This window comes from Leptosomus discolor, chromosome 1 (assembly GCF_034619465.1).
Source record: "Leptosomus discolor isolate bLepDis1 chromosome 1, bLepDis1.hap2, whole genome shotgun sequence".
In the NCBI taxonomy this organism is placed as follows: Eukaryota; Metazoa; Chordata; class Aves; order Leptosomiformes; family Leptosomidae; genus Leptosomus; species Leptosomus discolor.
The window spans coordinates 152,864,298-152,877,981 of NC_141391.1; the positions used below are offsets into that span (position 1 = coordinate 152,864,298).

Consider the following 13,684-nt stretch of genomic DNA (forward strand, 5'->3'; position numbering starts at 1 on the left):
GAACCTGAGGACGCTGTCATCTTAAAGAGCGCAGGGGAGGGACTGTGCGGAAGGGAGGCGGAGGTGCCGGCTCCCTGGGAAGAGGCGGCTGCCAGCGGCAGCATCTCCCCGGGAGCCGCCGCACCAACGCGGGCTCCCGGCCGCCCCACTCGCCGCCCCGGCCTCCAGCGCGCCGCCGCCTCCCCGGGCAGCAGGGGGCGGGGGGCACGTCCTCCCGGCCCAGGCGCCCCCGCCGCCGGCAGCCGGGGCCGCTGCAGGGCCGGGGGAGGCGAGCGCGGCCTCGCCGCCTCCCGGGCGGCCGGGGCCGGGGGGGGGGGGGGGGGGGGGGGGGGCGGTCCGCGGTTGCGGCGGGGCGGCGCGCCTCCGCGCTCGGCGGCGGCTGCCGCAGGCGGCCCCGGCCCCCATCCCCGTCGTCCCCATCCCCAGGCCGGCGGCGGCGGTGCCGGTGCCGGTGCCGCCCCCCGGCCGCGCCCGCCCCCTGGCTGCCTCGGCGGCGCGGCGGCGCGGCGGCGCGGCAGTGCCGGCGGGGCTATGGCTGCGGAGGAGGTGCTGCAGGGCGCGGACCATTACAAGAGCGAGATCGAGCGGCTGACCCGGGAGCTCTCCGAGACGACCCACGAGAAGATCCAGGCGGCGGAGTATGGGCTGGTGGTGCTGGAAGAGAAGCTCACCCTCAAGCAGCAGTACGACGAGCTGGAGGCGGAGTATGACGGCCTCAAGCAGGAGCTGGAGCAGCTGAAGGAGGTGAGCGAGCCCGGGCTTTTGTCTTTTCCCCGCCGCCCCGCTCCTCGCAGGGGCGCGCAGCCCCGCCGGGTGCGGGGAGGTGCGGGAGCGCCCCACGCGTGTCCCTCCCCGGAGCCCCGGGCCACCCCCCTGCGGGTGGGCGAGCAGGGATGTTCCGGGCCCTGGAGTGGCTGCAGGGATTCGCGGCGTGGGGAGGAGGGGTTTCCCGGCGGATCAGCCGGGACCGTGGAGCTTAAGGATGGATTACACAAGACGGCAACCCCCCTGCCCTGGGAAATTTCCCCGGAGCCGGGACCGCGGTCCAGCCCCTGCCGCCGGGACCCCCAACTTCTGGTAGCGGGCGTTTGCGGCGGTGGAGGGTGCCTCCAGTCGCACCTGCATCGTCCAAGGCTTTTTTAGGAAGAGGAAATTAAGCAGCGGCTAGGATGAGAGCTGAGCCAACCCACTATGTAAGGACGCGGGATCTATGTAAACAGTTGTCTGCAGTGCGTGAGGAGAGAGACAATTCCTTTTGAAGTTATTTATAGACCTGCTTTATTCTGCCGGTGAGGGGAATCGCTGCCATTAAAGGGGGGCGAAGTAGCCATGCAGTAGTCTCGCAGTCACCCCCCATCAGTGGAAATTAAACTTCTGCGTCATGCTGAAAGGGTGAAATATTTGACTGGAGAGGTGGGCTTGGTTTGCCTTTTAAATGTGTTTTGGTAACATCCAAAGTATAAAGTAGGCGAGTGCTACACCTTCTCTTTCAGCTTTGCTAAATGTGACTCTGAAAAATCATTGCTCTTCCTATGTTCATCGTTAAGGGAAGTAACTTGAGATTGATACAGTGCACATACACGGGAGCTACGGAAGGGGTGTGGGTACACACATATGCAGCACTGAAATCTCTACATTTTGTGGTATTTTTATACTATCTTAGAATGTAACTAAGTGTATATTTCATAAAGAGAAGATAAAGTATCAAACAGATAGTCTCACAAATTTAAAAGGTATCTTTTTGTTCTACAAAAATACATTGCTGTATATAATGTGCAGAAATTCTGTTTGCTTAGAAATCACGAACGTATTCCATATTGACGGAAGGCAATTAATAAACTTAGATTATATATGAATATATTCCTTGGAATATTAACTGGTGCACTTTTAGAAGTATTTTTAATAAAATAAAGGTTTCATTTTACTTGCAGGTAAATGAGTTATGCTACAGACTTGGTTCAGTCTCCAGAAGAGTTGAGAAAATTATCTTTTCAATAAGAAGAATAAAGATGTTTTTCAGAAAAACCTATTGATCTCCTTAAACTTGATCTCTGCCTCCCCATCCCCCCTGAGCCTATGCGGTAGGCTCAGGACTTTTTAACCAGTAATCACAGGTTGCGGGATAGAGATACATAACTTAACTTGCACTGGCGTGAAGGCAGTGCTATTTGAAATGACCTGGCAGTAGTAGGGGCACAGAATTAAGGGGGAAAAGCACAACACAATTTCTAGGGTGGAAAGGAAAAAAAAAGGAGATAAGCAGAGCTGCAGCTGGCTGTTATAATGTCATAATAACGTGCAAAAGAAGACTGATCAGAAATCAGGATGACACATGGGTGCGCATGGCCACAGATAGAAGGGATAGTGCAAGGAATTCTTAAACTAGAGGGATTAGGCAACGCGATTAACTGAAATCAAAGATGGGCACAGATTCCCTTCCTGTTTACCACCCCCCCCACCCCCCTTGAAGTCAGTGGGATTGCATGCACTGCAACCCAGCATGACTCTCGTGGGGCCTGTGCCTTCATGCCATGCCGACCACAGCACGGAAACTGAGGATATCCATGGACAGAGGAAGAGGAGAAATCTAGCATCTTGCCTGATGCCAAGCAAGAGTGGAGCCTCTCCAGTTTCTAGTCAAGGCCTGGAGCTTTCAATTCCAGAGCTGTCCTTAGCTGCAGGTTGGGTATTTCCAAACCCTACCTAGGCTGCATGGAATATTTTTTCTTGCTTCTAACCTTTAATGGAGAAACCACACTGATTCTTACTGCACATGGAGCCTTGCAAAGGAGAATTTGCTCATATCCCTTCCTGTTGCTGTAATCTGTTTTCTAGCTCCTCTGTTACCACTTCCATTCTGACTGTTCCCTCAGTACAGATCAGACTCATAACTATGAGACAAGAGCAAATGATGCCTCTGATGACACTAGCAAGGCAGAATTCCGATGGTTTGGGCAAGCTGTCTTATGGAAACTTTGGGGACGTAGATTTTGGGGCTGTAGGGTTCTGTCAGAAGCTCTCAAAGTGGCAGAAGTCATCCAAAGACAGCTTTTTCATTAAGGCTCCATCCAAAATGTGTGGGGGAGGGTCTTTGTGTACCTGCTGCAGCAGGCCCTGGAGAGGATGTGCTGGACAACAGCCCGGGTATGGTCTGCATGGTGGGACAGCAAAACGCCGTGACTGACTAACGGGAGCTGGAAGGCTCCCGGTGTGTCAGCGGGGATCTGTGCTTCTGCTCTTACCTTGCTACATCTGCAGCCTCTCTGAAGTCATACTGGGGTATGGAAATTTGGCCTTAGGTTTGTGCTGAAACGAATAGTTTATCCACTCATGAGGAACAGTAGGTGCAAGAGTGTAGGCAGGATTATGCTTAGGACCATTACCTCTCCTTCTGTGGACCTTCTCGGAATAGATTCCGTTACTGGGGTTGAATTCTGTTGAGGCAAGTCTTCATTTTTTTAACTTTCATTATTAAGTTCTTCTGTTCTGTTGTTAGGAGCTCATTGTATTTATTGCTCAGCAAACAGAGCTGCCCATCTTTAACTACTCAGTCATGGCTTAGCACTCTGTGATCTGAAGTCTTCTCCCATGCTCCTTGGCAATTCAAAACTCCAGTGAACTTCAGCAGGACATTTTCCATATAGATTGCAATACAGAGCCTCAGCTATATGATAATTTCCATCATTGGAGAGTGAGACGGGAAAGTAAGGCCATTATAGGATGTTGAAGTAAAAGCAAATTGCAATACATTACATTAAATATTAATACTTTTATACAGGATATATGCTATCCACCATGCAATATGAATTGTTTTCGTAACCTCTGATGTTTCTTGTGCTGTATTCAGAGGTCTCTGCTTTAGCCTAAGACATTGATGTTTTGGGCTATGAGATTGATTTACATTACAAAAACTTTGAAGTTTTAATCAGTGACCTAATAAGGACTTTTTCTTCCAAGCTAGAGCAGTTACTACACATGTAAGCTGTCCAGGAAAGACTTGAGACATCTATCAGCTACCAACCTCACATTTTCAAAAATGAACTGAATGGTAGGAATGTGAAAAGGTATACTTTGTTTTGTTGACTCTAACAGCTTTCAGTGTGATGAGATGGAGTACTTGTGGTCCTGATGCTAGGCAAGACCGTAGTGTTAAAGTAAACATTAATGTTTTTAGAGCTTTGTTAATTTTCCTAGGGTGTTTTTTTCAGTCTTTAAATGATGTTTCTGTGCCTCACTCAGTTACATCTCAAACTAGTGGAATTTTGGGCCTTCAGTAAAACACTACAGTTTTAGGGGCCCTGTTCAGAAAGTCACTTTAGCAGATGTGCCTTTTAACCTGCAGTCCATAAGAATGCAGAGAATAAGACTCATTGCTAATAGTCCTGGGATTGAAGGTAGCCTGTTTTCACTGTCTTGCTGACAGTGGGAGTTCAATTAACACTTGGGAGCTTGATTACAAGCATATTTATGGAAAACATTTTCCAGTGGTTTTAGTGTCTGCTGTCTTACATGTTCACATTGCATTTGCTGTAAGGATGTTTGTTAGTAGTTTTCATTCTTTTAATCAAGTGTAAAATGGCTTCATATTGATCTTCTCATCTGGGCTATCTGCTGTAGCTGCCCCTGCTTGATCAGGGGGAATGGCTGAGATGATCTCAAGAGGTCCCTTCCAACCTCAACTGTTCTGTGACTCTGTGTTTAGTTACTGTGCACTGGTGGCCTCTAATGTTTTTAAAGGAGAGAAATGTCAGTCACATCCAGTCATGATAAAATGGGTATGGAAGGCAGCTCTGGTGTCCAGCTCTGCAAGACATTTAGGCCTGGGAAATCCTAAGCAGAGATTTCTATTTGTGAATCAAATCATGAACACAGCAGCCAAGTAGATCCTCAAGTCCCTCTCCCTGACTCCCTCTATGACTGACTAATTTAGGCTGTATCTCACTTGGCTTCTTGACTTTTATGTATTTCATTCTGCGGAGACAAACTCTTCTGCTGTATTACACGTAGTGCTGGCTATCTGACTTCCAAGTCGAAGATACAGTTTGGTTTTTGCTTTACTTTAAACCCCTTCTCCCCTGTCTTCTGACACTGTGCTGTCCCTCCAGCCCCCACCCTGTTCTCCGAAGCATCTCACACACCTGCTGCTGGAGTCACCTCTGCCTCTTCAATCTTTGAAATGTACAGTTGGTGAGACTTCTCTGGATCCAAAAAGGACGGAAGAGGAGGAGACTCCCTATCCCAAATACAGCCCTGTTAAATAGGGATTGCTCTACATACCTGTCTGCATCACAGGATGCTTACAAAAGTCTGAAGCTCATAAATCTCAATGAGATGTTCTGAATTCTCCCCAAAGATGAATGTGTCCCAAATATATAACTTGGGAGCTGTGAACTGAGGCCATCTCAGTGTATCTTTACACCTCCTTACAGTGACAGCGTCTGTGGGCTTGTGCTGGATGAGGCTGAACATTTTCAGCATTTCATCCTGATTTCAACACTTTGTCCTTCGTGTCATGTGGAAAGGCCATGCTACCTAGAACCTGGCTCAAAGATGAGGACAGGGCAAGGGTGAGTGAACTGCAGACCTGCTGGAGGGATGGTACTCAGATGCTCTCTGCAGTGTTGTCTCCTCCAGAACCCAGGCAACATTACCTCTGTCTCTAAGGCATATACTGCTAATGGAAGAGCAGTTCATTTGGGGAGGTGTGCTTATAAGGAATTCCTTAGCAAAATCAAGCAGCAGCTTCCAAATCTTTTGTTCAGTTGTTACAGGCTGGGGACTGACTGGCTGGGGATCAGGTCTGTGGCAAAGGCTTTGGTGATCCTGGAGGACAGCAAGCTGAACATGGGCCAGCAGTGTGCCCTGACATTGAAAAGGCCAACAGCGTCCCAGGCTGTTGTTAGAGGCGTAGCTGGTAGGTTGAGAGAAGTGACTATCACTTTCAAATTGGCACTTGCTAGACCCCATCTAGAAAACAGCATCCAGTTTTGGGCTCCCCTACTACAAGAAAGACATGGATAAACTGGACAGAGTTCAGCAGAGGAGCACCAAGATGGTCAAGAGCTGAAGCACTTGCCCTGTGAGGAGAGGCTGAGCTTGTTCAGCCTGGAAAAGAGAAGGCTGTGGGGGACTCAGCAGCAGCCTGCCTATACCTACAAAGAGGCTATTGAGAAGGCAGAGCCAGGCTCTTCACAGGGGTGAATGGTGAGAAGACAAGAGACAACAGACGTAAATTAAAACTAGAGAGGTTCAGACTGGATTTAAGGTAGAACTGTTTACCCATGAGGACAGGCAGTGCCACAGGTTGCCCAGAGAGGTTGTGCAGCCTCCTTCCATGGAGGTTTTCAAGCCCCAGCTGGATATAGCCCTAAGGAACCTGGTCTGAGCTCAGAATCGACCCTGCTGTGAGCAGGAGGTTGGACTAGATAAGAAAGGAGGTAGACAGCAAGGGGCCTTGAACAATGCAAGGTCCCTGAGGGTGCCCACTGTGCCCGGTTAAATTCCAGTAGCAGCTTGCTGTGAGTTACCCAATATACAACAGCATGCTGCCTGGAAACAGTGACCAGTAGCAGAGCCATAGCCTCACGTCATGCTTGAATTTCATTTTCTCTTGCTTGTCATTAAGCCTGCATTGACCTGGGGTTACTAAGGATGTAGTTTGATGTGCTCATCTCTCAGCAAGACAACCCTGCATCTCACTTTGTCATTCTTGCCCCTGTTCTGACTCTCAGTTCTGCAACTGTTTATACTGTCACACCAGGGTAGAAAACTGACCTCAGTTAAAAATAACCGAGGAGGGGGTGTATGCTATCTGTAACCCAGATTGGTTACATGATCTGGTTCACAATACGTTCCTGTAAACTGTTTTACCTGTATTGCCAAGAAGTCAGCGTGAGGATAGGAATGAATGCTGAGGAAAGAGGGGGACGGGATGGACTGCTTAAACAGGTACTGATGTTAAAAGAGATGCTTATCAAATTATGGCAGGATTGCTTCCTCTAAGAGGAAATGAATCCTGTGCATTAGCCTACAGAAAACATAAGCTGCTGAAATCATCTTAGGGGAAATTAGGGCTATTGTTGGAGCTTTGACAGCATGTAAACAAAAATGTGGATGAACCCTTTTTTTTTTTCCTTCCAGAGACCTGTACCACCAGTTGCTCTCAGTAATTGCATTGCATCCATATGAGCCAGTACAGATAAACATGTGATTTCATTTTCATGAAATAGCCAACACTTCAACAATGATAGTCAGCTTTAGACACTGGGGGCTCACATACTCCTAAAATAAATCTAAATAGGTTTCAACTTGTTTTCCGTCAATAGTTGAATTATTTTCTTACTTTCACTCTTTCATCTAAGAAATCTAAGAAATCTCTCTCTAATCTGAGGGATTCTGATTGAATTGGTCATCTGGGTTGAATTCCTCAGAGATAACTGGAAGTTGCAACTGGATTTTATGTAACAGAAAAGTTAATTTTCCATAGATTTTTCTAGAAAATACTGGATTTGTACCACATCTAGAATGACTGATTGAGGTGTTAATGGGTGAGCTAGGCATTATTACTGTGAAGTACTTCCTCTCTAAGGTTTGAGAATGTAAAATTAGGGCTCACTGAAGAGATTTTAATCTAAAGGCCGACATCTGTTTAGAATTAGGCCTTTTGAAATGGATTAAAAAAATAATTTGCTACCATCTTTTCACCTTCCTTTAGGTGAAATGTTTTTTCTTTCCCTTCTCTGTTGCATTGTGGATTTTCTTTCTAAGGGGTGTGCATGCAGTCTGTCTGCACAACAGCAGTCAGATCGAACACCTGGCTTTACTGAAAGTGCAACTAGGGGCAAAACAGTGGTGGAGAAAATAAGATTTAGCATAAACCAGTAATTTGTGAACATTCATCATGGTAAAATGAGGAGCATTCTCAAAGTCAGATGGATAGGGTAAATTTGCACCTGGGCAACTTTTGTATACCTTATAGAATTGGCAGGTGGAGGAAAATAGATGCAAGATCTCACGTTTTTTCTGGCTGTATTGAGGGTTTCTATAAAAAGAGCTTTTTTCCTGAACAACCTCTCAGTTTTTCCAATGAGCTGTTATGTTCATTCTTCAGCACCTCATTTTCTTTCATGATTTTGCATTGGTGTTTTGCTCAGCATATGGACAATGGGAATAAAACCTGATTCACTGCTTGTTCCCACATCCCTCATTGCTCTGCTACTTTGTAGGGCATTCCTGCACAGTTGCCTTTGCTATGGATTTCCTGTCCATATTCGTCCGATACCTGAGGGGGTAATGTTTTATTCAGTACAATTCTGTATTGTACATTTTTTCTTTGGGATGATTTTAATTTACAAAGGCAGAGACTGAAAAGCATGCATTCATTTCTACTGAACTGTCTTACATTTGTGGCGTGACTTTCATAGCCCTCTTCTTTCCTGATTTCCCTGTGAACTCAACAACGCTTTATTTTATGGGCTAGGAGAGAAGGTATTTTCCTAATTTAGAGGGGTTGATACAGCATGTAGAGACATGAATGTGCCCTTTGTCCCTTTACCCACTTGCATCACTAGCAGCTGATGATTATGAGGAGAAACCAGCAATTTTTCATACTGCATTGTGAAAGCAGTCCATGAATACAGACCAGCTACAGATGGAAGTAGTTAGGACTAGTTGGAAGACGAAAAATGCATCTCAGCAAGGACAGGTGCCTAACGCTGAAACAAGCAGGAAGAAATTAAGCCAGATTCTAGGTAAGTGTTTTAATGGGGACTCTACCCTCTCTGCCAAGGGTAGTATTAAAAATAATTTCAGGATTGTAATATTTGTGTTTCTGAATTTCTTTCACTATCGAAGTTTAATTAACTTAATAGGTAAAACAAAAAGCAGGCCACTGTCCTAAATCTATGGTTTTGGGACAGATGTATGGAAACTATGAACACCAAAAGGCTTTCACTAAGACTGAAATTGGTCCACTCCCATTTTCTGCATCTCTCTTTGTCGTTCCTCCCTCTCTGCAGCCCATCATTTTCTGCCTCTCATTCTTGTACAGCATTTGTCTCCTGTCTATGATGGTTTATGTACTTTTTAATCTTCTTTTTTTTTTTTCAGCCTTTGCCCTACATCTTAATTAGTGTTGATTTGGTGCTCTGTAAGACATGGTGATGGATTTTTTGTATTAAAGACCTTTCTCGTCATTGTGTGAATGTAAGAAATCTGGACATTTGTGGCAGACTAGACTTCTATACTGTGCTCAGATATTGCAATGACATGAGGGAATCCTAGAAATACTTAGAAATGTTGTTATAACACAGAAAAATGAAACAGCAGAGGATTCATCAGCTGTGCTTTGTAGCAGCCTCATCATTAAAGGCTGCTTTTAAGGCAGCTTTAAAATGGGGTTGGCTGCATGTGTGCACAGGAAGAAGACACCTTTTCATAAGGTTTTGCAAAAAAGAAGTATTTTCTTTAAATTATTGTCTGGTTTCTGGGGTTGTTTGTTTATTTAACCTGACAGGAAAATTGATGCCCAGTGAGGTTAGATAATGCACTCAGTCCTTGTGATCAGCGCTGGGAGTGAGGCCCATTATCCACACAGTCCTGCTGTACCCTCTCCATCGCCCTTGCTCCTCTGATTCACACCTAATTTGCTTCTGTGCTGCACAGCTGTGTTAAATCCATCTACATGGAAAGTAGTTTTCCAGTGCTAGCAGTAATATTTACAGCACTGTGCTTAACCAAGAAGTGTAAGAGACGTCCTCAGTTACCAGAGTTAGTCACCTTTTACTGCAGTCAATCACTTCTGGGGACATTTGAACTAAATCATATAAACTTCATCTTCCCTTCCTGTTCTTTTTCTTTGTCTGTATTTGTGTATTTTTAATTTTGTGATCTCAGAGCTCACAGGTGAGACACAGTTAGCAGGGGCAATGCCATGCAGCCTGTATGAACTCTGGGAAGTTTATCCGCACCAGACAGCCTTTCCTTGGTTCCCCTAGTCACTCTGGATGGATTTAAATGTCGGTGTACTGAGACTGAACTGTGAAGTGCTGTTTGTCATCACTGACTAATGGCTACATCCATGGAGGGAAGCTGGAAGTTGTTAACAGTTTCAGTTTTAACATGTTTTGGATACTTAGAGGAGGAAAACCAGCTCCTAGTAGTTGTAAAGCTCAGATAGGAAGATGGAAAAGGATCAGCAAGCCTCTAAGTATAAAGATAGGAATTTGGATCAAGCAAAGGGAACATGTGGCTTGGTGAAATAACTCATTTATAAAAGCTTGGCTGTCGGCCAAACATGAACACAGCATGATTTGGATTTAGTCTTGCGCAGGACTGGAGTCTTGACTACTCACCTCCCCAGGACAAAATGCAGAACATCAAAGTGCACTGAATCCTGGCCCCTTATTTCCAGCAAGGCAGAGCTCTCAACCTTTTGGCATTTGAGTTTTAAGAGAACTAGAGCATTTGGTATGGGGGTACATGGGGAGTTCACAATTGGGTTAAACTGTGTGTGTAGGCTTAGCTTCTGGTTCTCAATTTGATGTCTAATCCAGGATACTTAACAACTATTGTCCAACTTGAATCTATGCTTCCTCTTATTAAAAATGTGCTCTCAGTAGCCTGTAGTTTGTATAATGCATAGCATTAATAAAGAGAAGTTGGTTTTTTTTTTTTAGGTGGGTGAGAAAAGTTTTTCTCATACGTTGAATACCTCACAGAATTTTTACAAAGCATTAAAAGGTTGCACTGTTCTGGATAATTCCTAGTGTCTGCACAGCAATGGCAAACATGCAGAGCTTGTCTAAGTTTAGTTGAGGGGAACATTTGCATTTAGTCCTTTCTTTCTTTGATAACTGCGTGTGATTGTCACCTACGAACAGTTAGGAAAGTTTTTGTTTAAGCATCTTGTGTGAAGAATACTTTCTCTAACAATATACCCTATATTCAGAATTGCACCTCAGGGTCATTTATAGCAGGTATGACTTGACCAACATTGAAATCCTGGCTACATGGGTAAGTTAAAGATGAAACCGGGCAATGATTTAATTGTTGAGTCTGTGCCCACCACCTGCTGGCAAACAGCACTGTCATCAAGATGTAAGTGATAAAATGTGTGTTAAACTGAGAATTCAGATTTCTTCCCACCAAAGAAGGGACAACTGGCATAACTATAATTACTGGTTCTCAAACATGTGATCTTATTCTTGCAGCTTAATGAATTGTCATAAATCTGCTGAGTTTCAGTAACTGATCGTGTGCATGCAGTTTGCTAGCCCCAAATGGGTAAGGGTGAGGGTAAGTAGACACCTGAAGGAAAGATTTTTCAGCTGACGTGTATTGTCCGTCTACAGTAAAATAAAAATGTTCCCTAGATCGATTACTAATCCGTAAAATCTCAGTCATAAATCTGGATCCTTGGTGACAAATTTTGAAGTAAAATGTGAGGATATGGTAACAAGGACTCCTCTGTGAGATAAAGTGTATGATATGTAACTGTATATAGGAGACACAATAGGTAGATGGAATATAATTGTCTATGTACACCGATATGGGAGATGGAGGCACGTGATGTCTGGTTAGGAGTGCATTAGTTTGGGTAATTCCATTTCTTGGGTATTAGGTAAATTTTTTTTTCTGCCAATTAAGGGTTGGTGGTTGCCATCTGATAATAACAAAACTTTCACTTAAGATGCTGTAAGCTCAGCTGTGTAAAAATAGTAGCAAATCTGGAACAACACAGTTGAGCGATAACATTTTTTTCCAAATGTACTGAATTTGAAGTTACAGTGATGCTATATATCCTTAGATGCTTACTATTCCTAAAATAAAATCCATACTAAAGTGATAGAACTGAATTATCAAATTTAGATACCTGGAAATTTGGACCTTAAAGTCTGTATTTTAGGTATCATGGAAAACACTGGGTTTGCTTTATTAAGCAGCCTGAGCAACCTTGTATTGAAACATGTATGACTACTTTTTGCCCACATACTTAGAAATTACAGATCACGCTTGTCTCGGTGACTATACGTAGATTTTGGGATACTCATTTAGGCTCCTGGCTTTAAACATTTTTGCTGTAATCTGTTTAACATGACTTCATGATTTGTGATTTCAAGTATTTTCTGTGTTGCTTGTGGAGAGTTATTTATTCAAGAACAGAAAATGCAGTGACACCTTGAGTAGAGCTTTAGCACTTGGTGTTTGAAAAGTACTTTATTCACAGTTCCTTGGGCTGATGTTAGAGACGTTTAGTCCTGCACGTTTTATGGCTGTTGAATTTCCTTTTGTAGCAGATTACACTGATGAGCATATAAGCCATGTTTGGTTATAAAGAACCCTTTCCCTGGGTATAACAGGAAGAGTTGCAGTTGAAGACCATGCTATGTACATTTTCTATCCTGTGAGATCTCTTAAATGCAAGATTCATCTTGAAATGTGACTCCTGCTTGCTTCACTGGTGAGAACTTGAGTTAGGGACCCACAGCTGAAGCTAGGCTGGGTACTGACAGTTGCTGCTTTTTTGCTGTTACCCAAGGATCTGCTTGTTAATTATTCCACTCTGAAGAAGTGGGTTTGGAAGAGGGGATCCTGAATATTGCCCCAAAACACTGTGGCAGAGACTCTTCTCCTGCCAGGTTCCTCAGGTCAGCTGTTCCCTTAGGAAAGCTCTGGTTAAGAGTGAGAAGCCTCTGTTTCAAGTCTTTTATCACTTATTTTTTTTTAGCAGAAAGTAATCTACTGCTTGAAAAGCAGTCCAAAATCTGATAAGCAACATTTTTAGGAGCTTGCAGTCCAGTGCTTTGTACTGTCTGTGGAGAAAGGAATTGCAGCTTTGTAAGTGACAGCGTAATGAATAGTCGAGCACTTACCAGAGCACTGGCACTGGATGGATGTGAGGGAAAAGCCAGAGGGAGTGAGTCAGCGTGACCTTGGCTGCTGCCAGAGCGATGGGTACCGCATCCAGCCTCAACGGTCATTGGCATTGGTCAGGGTCTTTAGCAGGAAGAGCTTCTGGTGAAATAAGATTCACTAGAGTAACCACCACTAGTATGTGTCTGACAGGTGTCGCATGTATACAATAGTAGTGAAAGCATCAGCATAAAACAGCTTGTAGTTTTCAAAAAGTAATTTTGTTAGTAAGCAGGTCTGGTTCTTTGTAACCCTGTGAAAGAACAGGCTGCACTCCGTTAAGGCAGAAACATTCTGAAAAATCAAAATACTGCTTGTTTCATGAGCTGCTGCTTTGCCCACTAGGTCTCAGCAGGGTGGGATAAATTGTTGTTTATTGCATAACAGTAGTACCTGGGGATTCTGCGATGCCTGGCACAATGAGTTTCAGACATATAAATAAAAGGTTAGAGATTTTACAGTGGAAATAGACAACCTTGTCAGGGATTTGCTGTTAAGGAATAATAAAGAGAATTTACAGATGAGTAATAAAGGCCCAGAAGCTGTGGAGGGATAGGATGTTCAGCCATCATTTCATAGAGAATCTATGGCTAAATCACAAAGAAAACACAGATTTTTCTCAGATCTAGTCCAATCATTTATCTTCCAAAGATACTTCCATTTTTAAAATCCGATCAACCAGAAAGCCGAAGCAATCAACTACCTTGTATTTACTGACCAGAGTGTGCACTGGCAGCATGTTCCACTGGGGCCAGCGTGAGCAGTAAGGCCA

General features: G+C 44.4%; 1 protein-coding gene across 5 annotated transcripts in view; it reads left to right on the forward strand.

Moving 5' to 3' along the window:
* The first annotated feature begins 531 nt into the window (after positions 1-531).
* BICD1 (BICD cargo adaptor 1) overlaps positions 532-13,684 on the forward strand; it is a 180,177-nt gene continuing 167,024 nt past the window's right edge. For all 5 annotated transcript variants that reach the window (XM_086467579.1, XM_086467568.1, XM_086467598.1 and 2 more), the window contains exon 1: positions 532-744. In XM_086467579.1, coding sequence (XP_086323705.1) covers positions 532-744 — 213 coding nt within the window. The remainder of the gene's footprint in view (positions 745-13,684) is intronic.